The sequence below is a fragment of the Procambarus clarkii genome, chromosome 2 (genome assembly GCF_040958095.1).
Source record: "Procambarus clarkii isolate CNS0578487 chromosome 2, FALCON_Pclarkii_2.0, whole genome shotgun sequence".
Classification (NCBI taxonomy): Eukaryota; Metazoa; Arthropoda; class Malacostraca; order Decapoda; family Cambaridae; genus Procambarus; species Procambarus clarkii.
Window position 1 is genome coordinate 42,252,735 of NC_091151.1, and position 9,604 is coordinate 42,262,338.

The 9,604-nt window shown below is 47.0% G+C and overlaps 1 protein-coding gene across 1 annotated transcript; it reads right to left on the bottom strand.

The window, feature by feature from the left end:
- Nucleotides 1-9,076, bottom strand: LOC123762413 (facilitated trehalose transporter Tret1). Its single transcript, XM_069324900.1, has 2 exons — nt 3,335-9,076; nt 1-2,688 (listed from the first exon to the last, which is right to left on the bottom strand). The coding sequence occupies exons 1-2, from the start codon at nt 3,456-3,458 to the stop codon at nt 1,472-1,474; spliced, it is 1,341 nt and encodes a 446-aa protein (XP_069181001.1). The 5' UTR covers nt 3,459-9,076; the 3' UTR covers nt 1-1,471.
- Between the last annotated feature and the right edge of the window lie 528 nt (nt 9,077-9,604).

The following is a 9,604-nucleotide window of genomic DNA, read 5'->3' on the forward strand; positions in this document are numbered from 1 at the left end:
TAAAATATCCTTCGTTTACTCAGTATATAATATGCTACACCATTTCGCTCTGTGAAATCTCTCTAAATCAGTTTGTCAGCAACACTTGAAATTAATCACAATATCTGGCAACACTTCCCGTTTCCCAGCCGTTCTGAGGCTGGGAAACTCTCTTACCCCAGACACACATCATGTTAACTTAAACAGGTATTAATACGCCTCTTCATATGCTTGTAACCTTCAGATCACTATTCAATCAACTCATGAAGACAAACACTGATATATAATAATAATAGCACTGGCCATGCCCGATATCACTCCTTACGTAAGTTCCATCATGACCTTATTAATGTACAACACCTTTCCTAACCAAAGGGGAAAATGGTAGAGGCAAACTTATCGACCTTGTAAATTGGTACTGTAGACCGTAGATATAGCAGAGCGTAGAGGCGTCGAGTAGCTTCTCATAAGTCCAAGACGTCTAAGTCGACTTCCCTGCTGGCGAGCGTATCCACAGCGCTGTGAGTCCATACACTCCTCACCGAGCGCCGCTCCTCCACCAGGTGTGCCTCACCGCATGTTGGGTTGATACTGATGTCGCCTGGCCAATCCAGACTAAATGCACTTCCGCGTACTGGTCCACCGCCTCTCATGTAGCTTCGTCGTAAGGATAAAAGGTTGTTGAACTGCACAGGACCAGGACGTCTACCAATTTCTCTTTATACAGCTCCCTGCACGGCCCGCTGGTTGTTCTACAACCCCCAGCGCCGCTCCTCGAAATTTCCCAGTTCACCGACATCGCCCAGCCACTGGTGCTGCTCCTCAACATCCAGTATCCAGTAATCCTCAATACTCCCTTGGGAGTCGACAGGCCACCCTCTTCGTTAACATACGGTAGCTGATTGAATTTTACCTCACTGGAGTCCTATACGTCTCCTGAATGGGTAATCGCTTGAGCGTACTTCCGCTCAACAGGAACCTTGGAAGTGAGTAACTCAATTTCCGGCCTTCCTCCGCAGGATGCCAGACTTCACAATACGTCATGCCCGGGGCGCGACGCCATTGGTTTACCGGGCCAAGCCCCCGCCGCCGACCAATCACGCCACACCTGGCACTGTGTTCATCATGCACTGGGGTTTTGTCTTCGACCGGGAACTCACCTGCTTCTTGGCTCGCACCGCCATCTTAACATGGAGGCGGCGTCTCATAGCCTCATCCCTATTAAACTGAAATAGATTTTTCTTCTAAATGCTACATCTTGCATCCTTTCATCACAAAATCAACTAAAACTTCTTCTAGATATGTACAGATAGAGAAATATGACTCTTATATGGGGGGGGGGGGGAATAGGGGAATACAGGCTGAACTCTGAAACAACATATACATGAGTTAACTATAGTATATATATTTTATTGTTCATTTCAAGTGTCTTCAAAAGCGTCCACTCTACTCCTGGGAATATCATTGTTCAGCATGGTTGTCAAGATTTTCCCTAGTTACAGTTCTCATAAGGTTGGTTCTTGCGATGGTCCGAGATCTCCTCCAGGGTACGACCCCGCGTCTCAGGCAGAGTGAGAGCGCTGACGAGGGCCAGGATGCCACACACTACACTGAAGACCCAAAAGGCCCCGTGTTGCCCAAGTGTCTCTGCTGTTACTGGGTAACTCATGGATGCTGCGAACGTCCCTGTTGCTAATATCGAATTGTTCACTGAGAATCCAATAGCACGGAAAGATGAAGGGATCAGTTCTGCGATTAACACAACAATGATTGGTTGGCCACTACCAACAAAAAAATTGAATATGAACACGGCACTAAGTGGCAGCCACTCCAGGCCCGAGGCACTGCCTGACTCCTGTATGTAGAAGCAGCCACCACAAGCAGCCAAGCACACAGCACACACGCAGTACGAAACTATGATCAGTGGTCTTCGTCCCAGACGATCAGTTACACACAGTGATAAGAAGGTCCCGACCAGCCTGATAACATTAAATATTATGGAACAGGTGTACGGATCCAGACTGGTCTTCATTGTCTTGAAGATGGGCACTAAGTATGCCGTCAGAGAGTAGCTCCCATCGAAAGCTACACAAAGAGTAAGAAATAACATTAAGCAGAATATCCGGTACACGGATGGCTCTTTGATTATTCGTAGTTGTTGCCAAAAGTTACTTGTGCCTCTGCTTGAATTTTCAGATTGTTCTACAATGGCTTTCAGTTCTGGTTGAAAGTCGTAATGTTTTCCTCTGAAGAAAATGAGAGCTTTCTCAGCATCACTGACACGGCCGCGAGTGACTAGCCAGCGAGGAGAGTTTGGCAGGAACAGGAAGCCAATGAAGGGAATGACCGTCATTCCGGAATTCAGGAATCCCATTTGTCGCCAGCTGAGATTGGAAATCCCAACAACTGATGCCAGCAATATGCCCAATTGTCGTGCCAACAAAATTAAGGTACAAAGAGCTCCTCGCATGTCTTGATGGAGAATCTCGATAGGGTATGCGACGGAGATGGGTATTGCCACTCCAAAAGTGAAACCAAGGAGTGCCCGGGAGGTGAGGAGTACCCACACCCTGGCGGAGGAGGCCAGCAGGAGCCAGAAGGCCACCGAGGCAGACACAACTATCAGGAAGATGATACGTTGGGCCAGGCTCAGCATCACGGGCCCACCAGCACAGCAGCCCACCAGCAACCCGAGATACACCAGACTCCCTGTATTGGAGGAAATAATCATTAGCTTATGAACTTCAGTGTCGGGCTGCCAACTCCACAATAGTTCCTCGATCACCTTAATCACCTTAAGGTATATTACCTTAAATGTTCTATTGACGACCATTAAAACATATGTAATATTTAATATTTAGTAATTTCTACGTAAGAGTTTTATTTCTATGGCAGTTCGACTTTGGAGGCCAGGGGCGTTCGTTTTAAACATATTTGGTTTAGTATGACCGCATTGCTGGCGCCGTTGAGTTTATTGTGTAAGCTTTCTGTTCTTCCGTTTTCTTAGTATCAATATTAATATTAGGGTACATTTGTTTAAGTTAAATCATGGAGAACACTTTTCTATCAAGTTTAATCACTAGACTGTTAGTTTTAAGTATACGTGTTGAGTAAATGCATGTTTTGATGACGTCACGGATCTCCCGTTCTCTATAATCCTTTCATGATTAATGTAAATTAACAACATCTTAATAGATCTTATAGCAATTAGGAATATTAGTATGTTCCTGGTATGACCGTGCTTGCTGGTTATATTGGGTGTTAGTAATCTAGTGTCGGAATTTCCGACAGCAAGACAACACCGCTACAGCCACTAGTCTGCCAGAGGGGGGCCTAAAATGGTGCTTTCTCCTACCGTAAAGCGCCTGCTGGAGGGGAGTGAGGAGGAGGTCGCCGACCTCTGGGTTGGTGAGCTGAGGAAGTGTGATCCCAGAGAAGGCCATCCCGAAGCCAACACTAAGCTGCATGAACCCGACCATCAGTGACGCGAACACCTGTTGATGATAGTGGGAGATAGTGACTGTGTCACCTGGCACAAACACCTGATGACAGTGGGAGATAGTGACTGTGTCACCTGGCACAAACACCTGATGACAGTGGGAGATAGTGACTGTGTCATCTGGCACAAACACCTATTGACAGTAGGAGATAGTGACTGTCACCTGGCACAAACACCTGATGACAGTGGGAGATAGTGACTGTGTCATCTGGCACAAACACCTATTGACAGTAGGAGATAGTGACTGTGTCACCTGGCACAAACACCTGTTGACAGTAGGAGATAGTGACTGTGTCACCTGGCACAAACACCTGTTGACAGTAGGAGATAGTGACTGTGTCACCTGGCACAAACACCTGATGACAGTAGGAGATAGTGACTGTGTCACCTGGCACAAACACCTGTTGACAGTGTTATGTAATGACTGTCGTCTGATGACACAGTGCCTGACTATAAAGAATGTGACAGTCTGAGGTCAACTACATGGCAAGAATATTCTTTACAGAAGTGTTGTTTGACGTTATTAATTCATTTTAATATCATCAACAATAATAACAAAATAATAAAGAGATAGTGTTAGCAGAATGAATAATAACGTTTTTGAATTTGAGAAACAATAATTTATAATATAAAAATATAATTAAAATTTATAAAATCTAGACGATGAGTCACAATATCGTGGCTGAATATATGATGATCAAACCACGCGTCAGAAGATGGAGAACCGGCGACGTTTCGGTTTGTTTAAGATTCAGCTACTGGGAACAAAAAGTTCCAAGCAGCACGGGCTATGGTGAGCCCGTTGTACTTCGTACCCCGTCGAAGCCCGCCCGATACGCCGGGCGTTTCGGTCCGTCCTGGACCCTTATCAAGTCTCGTGTGAGAGAGATAGGCTTGATTGATGAAGATTAAGCCACCCAAGAGGTGGCTTGGGCATGAAAAGCCTGCAAGTGCCTGTCACATTCACTCCAAAAAAGCCTTTTTTTGGAGTGAATGTGATCTTTGGTCGTGAGGGAGAGGTGGTGGTGGTTGTTTTAGATTCAACTCTAAACCCATCCTGTGGACGGTAGTGGACCTCGTACCCATCCTGTGGACGGTAGTGGACCTCGTACCCATCCTGTGGACGGTAGTGGACCTCGTACCCATCCTGTGGACGGTAGTGGACCCCGTACCCATCCTGTGGGCGAAAGAGTACCCCATTCCTATCATGTGGGTGGTAGGGATGGTACGTTTTCTTTAGATGTACCTCAAATTTCTGCAGTCTAGTTAGAAAAAACGAAGTATCTGGATCCTACATTTTAAGCATTATAGAAAACATGTTGTATCATTCAGTAACTCATGTATATACACTGAGAGATGTGACCATTTCACTTATTCTATTTAAGACTTAGTGTTTTAGGTTAAGGCTTAGTGTTTTGGGTTACAACTTAGTGTGTTTAAGGAATTAAAACAGCCCCGGACTAATAGAAATATAAGACAATACTGAAAGAATAGATTGACTGAACAGCATCTACAGTGAGACCATCAACAAGTTCAAGATGGTGAGTGGCACTCCCTAATCGTCCCTGTGACATATGAGACAAAATGGGGCAAGTACAAATGGATTAATAACGCGGCCCATGCCTATGGAACTGAATACGGCACAGAGAGCGAAATCAGAAGTAACAACGGCATTGCAAGGGAACAAGGAGACCTACCTCCCGAGTTCTTCACAGAAAACGTGGCCATGGCCCACGTAATCAACCTGTCCTCTTACAAAGAACGTCGTTTTTCGCTCGTATGCGTTACATAAGGCCAAAAATTATCGTACTAGAAAATGGAAGCGGCTCGCAAAAGTGACGTACTTTGTTTTGCCCTCCGTTTTCTGTTCTGGGTTCTCTGGTAGGTTAGGAGAGGACACTTTATATTGGATGTTTTTTTGACATTGGGAACCCTTAGGGGGACAGGCTACTGTAATGTCACTGAGACGACCCTCGCTCGAGCCTATAGTGGAATGCAGCCTGTCCTCAGCAGAGGCCAAATGTTCATTCTGTGTATCTTTTAACATGTTTTTGAATGAAAAACACTTTACACACGACTCACAGCTGATGACGTTCGAACATTTCTCGACTTCGTCGATGACCTCTGTTCGAATTGAACTCTGTAAATGCTAGAGAGACTAGACTAGATACAGGACAAGATACCCAGTGGGCGAGCTTTAAGTGGGTAGCTGAAGAGAAGCCGGTGAGAGGAAGCGCTGAAGTTGAAGAAACAGTGCCAGGGCTTAACCCACATGCGTGTTGAAATATGATGCTGAGCTACACACGACTGAATACTCCGCAGCTGGCTAGGCATCGAGTCGGGTTGTGAAAGGGCGGCTGTGGCGGTACTGCTACTACCCTCGGTGGTGCACAGAACACAGTCTTCTGTGTTCTGTGGCAGTCGTTTCGGTGGTGGTCTTAGGTCCAGGAATATCAAGAGGAAAAAACAGCAATATTTAAGTCCCCCTACCCGATAAAAAGGCGGATGGATGTTTATACCTCCTGTGTGAATGGGTTATGATGGTCATTGGCAGTTGTCTTGCTTGAGGCTGGTCTGTGCGTCTTCGGGACGGCTGGTGCGCCATGCTTCGTACTGACATGGCGGTGCTGTCATTCACGTTCGTTGAGGATGATTGTGGGTGTCGTGTCGGTGGTGTGGAGGTATTCCTGTGACTTGGACTTCCTCGTCGAACGAGTCAGAAGGGGCTTCCGAGGCAGGTGGTTTAGACGTGGGTACTGCTGGAGTCCTGGGTACGGGCCTGCTTGTGCTGCCGGGGTGGGGCGAGGGGAGTTGGTCGTCGCTCCCACTGGCGCGTTGTTAGCGTGGGTGACAGGCAAAGGCAGCGGGTCGGTGAGTGCCTCGTCCAGGCTGGTGCTTGGTGGTGTTGTTGAGGGAGAGTTGGTGGCCGGTGAAGAAGGTGCTGCTGCAGGTACAGTGGATGGTGCCGAGGTCTGGGTAGAGGTTGTTGTTTTAGAGAAGGAGAGTACTTTTTCTGGGGCGGTGATGGTGTCGAGGCCATTGGAAACATACAGCGAGTTGAATATCTCGACGAACCGGTGATTGCTTGCCGCAGTAAGTGTCTCAGCGAGCCTGATGAGGCCTGGAATGATTCCCTCTTGGGCAGGGAGGGTTCTTGAGGCAGGGGCCGATTGACCAGTGTTGTCCCAGTAAGAAGGCTGAGATGTCTGGTGGGTGGAGCCTCCTCTTGGTAAGACGGGGGAGGCCTCTGGGTGGCTGGTGGGTGTTGGAGATGATGATGATGGCGCCGATGGCGGAGACGGCTGGTTCAGCTTTATTCGACTCTGCCAGTTGTTTGATGACCTGTCTTCGACTCGGCCAGTTGTTTGATAGTCTTCGCGGGTAGCGGTGGAAGATCGCTGATGGTTGCAAAGACGACCTTTGCAGAGCAGGCAGCACTTGGGATTTGACTTGCAGATTGTGTAATAGTGATTCTGGTTGCAGATGCTGCACCTCTTGGAGAGATGGTGACACTTGGTGGTGGGAAGGGAGTATTCGTAGCACTTGAAGCACTGTTGATTATCGTAGACACGTTCCTTCCTTATTCGGTGTGGCGGGATCTTGACGCCAATACAGTTAATTCCATGCGTGGTCGCCAGGTTAGCCACAGCTACTGTGGTGAAGGTTGTTATTTTTAACTTTCTGACTCCCTGAAGTAAAGATCTAATTACTAACATAACAGAAAACTTAGTTGGCAACAGTGACAGTAGTCATATCCAGTGGCCTCTAGGAAACTGGTGCTGTCTTCATGAGGTAGTGGACTTTATCTATTCTCTGTGTTCCCAATCACTTGGGGTGGACGGTAGAGCGATGGTCTCACTTCATGCCGGTCGGCGTTCAATCACCGACCGTTCAAGTGGTTGGGCACTATTCCTTTCCCCCCCGTCCCATCCCAAATCCTTATCCTGACCTCCTTCCAAGTGCTATTTAGTCGTTATGGCTTGGTGCTTTTCCCTGATAGTTCCCTTCCCCTATTCTCTGTGTTCCCCTAGGTGGCTCAGTCTCAGTGTGATCCACCAGGAATGGTGCTACTTTCATTTACCTGTCGGATGAGAATCACCACTTTACCACTTTATAAAAAACTAAGTGTGTATAATGCAGCAGCACTGATACGGTTACATGTTATTTTACCCTATCCATCTGATCTGGTATCTTGCCATAAATGTATTATATTTAAAAAAATGACAAGATTATTTAATTCTTTATTGCAATGAATTTATTGCAAATGTATACATTAAGATGTCTTTAAACAATTGCAATATATCAAATATTTAAATATTGATTAGCCTAGTTAGTATATAATTATTTTAGTGGGAAGTAGTGTACTTACTGAGGTGGGGTTGTAAGCCCATGGCATAACCGCACCTGCAATAAATGGGATTAGTGGCACAAAAAATTGGATCCAATCTCTATTATTACACCATCAACCTCCCTTATTTTATAATATGCCGGTACAAAGCTCAATCTTATTTTACTAAGATTTAGTCCTCTTGTTGGGTCAGAGTGTGTAGTTATTGTTCAACCGATGTTGACGGGGAGTTGCAATGGTGTCTGCTTAACTCCTGTGGCTCTTGGCTTCTGGTGTCATTGTGTGACTCACACTCCACTCACAGCTTCATCTTACACGCACACCACCACTCAGGTCCACGAATGTAAAACAGCTGTTATTAAGCAGCTTGCACATCGTGGCGTGCCCTTATGTGGGAGGGAGCCGGTCGGCCGAGCGGACAGTGCGCTGGACTTGTGATCCTGTGGTCCTCGGTTCGATCCCAGGCGCCGGAGAGAAACAATGGGCAGAGTTTCTTTAACCCTATTCCACTGTTACCTAGCAGTAAAATAGGTACCTGGGTGTTAGTCAGCTGTCCCGGGTTGCTTCCTGGGGGTGGAGGCCTGGTCGAGGACCGGGCCGCGGGGACACTAAAGCCCCGAAATCATCTCAAGATAACCTTAAGATAACCAAGATATGTGGTGCAAGAGTAATGTTTACTGTGTGAGGGAGTCTGTGGCATCGCTGCTGTGGCGTCGCAAGAAGATATGGAGAAGAGTATGTAACGGGAAGAAGTGATAAGAAGAATGCAAGGAGAAGGTTTTTCTCAGGGGAAACAATTTCAAGAAACACAGAAGACAGTAGAAAAAATAAGGATATTGAAGCCCTAAAGGTCAAACTTCATAGGGTTGATGAACTTGGAGTTGCACCTTTGATGCCAGAAGACCTGAAAGAGACAAACAGAAGGAAAATGCTCACAACATACACGATACAGATGGAAATAGACAAGGTGGACAGGGGCTGCATTTTAAAAAATATGAAAAACAATAGAACAAGAGGAAACAAGCGGGAGCTGAAAATGATAGTTGTATTCACCTAGTTGTGCTTGCGAGGGTTGAGCTCTGGCTCTTGGGCCCCGAGGAGTTGAACGAGTTGTAAAGAAAGACTCGTACCCAGTACGAGCGGCCAATTTATGGAATGCATTAATAGAGGTAGTTGTGGAAGCCGCATCCATTCACAATACTGTCCCAACCACAACACTGTCCCAACCACAACACTGTCCCAACCACAACACTGTCCCAACCACAACCCTGTCCCAACCACAACACTGTCCCAACCACAACACTGCCCCAACCACAACACTGTTCCAACCACAACACTGTTCCAACCACAACACTGTCCCAACCACAACACTGTCCCAACCACAACACTGCCCCAACCACAACACTGCCCCAACCACAACACTGTCCCAACCACAACACAGCCCCAACCACAACACAGCCCCAACCACAACACTGTCCCAACCACAACACTGTCCCAACCACAACACAGCCCCAACCACAACACTGTCCCAACCACAACACTGCCCCAACCACAACACTGCCCCAACCACAACACTGCCCCAATCACAACACTGCCCCAACCACAACACAGCCCCAACCACAACACTGTTCCAACCACAACACTGTCCCAACCACAACACTGTCCCAACCACAACACTGTCCCAACCACAACACAGCCCCAACCACAACACTGTCCCAAACACAACACTGTCCCAACCACAACGCTGTCCCAACCACAGCACTGTCCCAACCACAGCA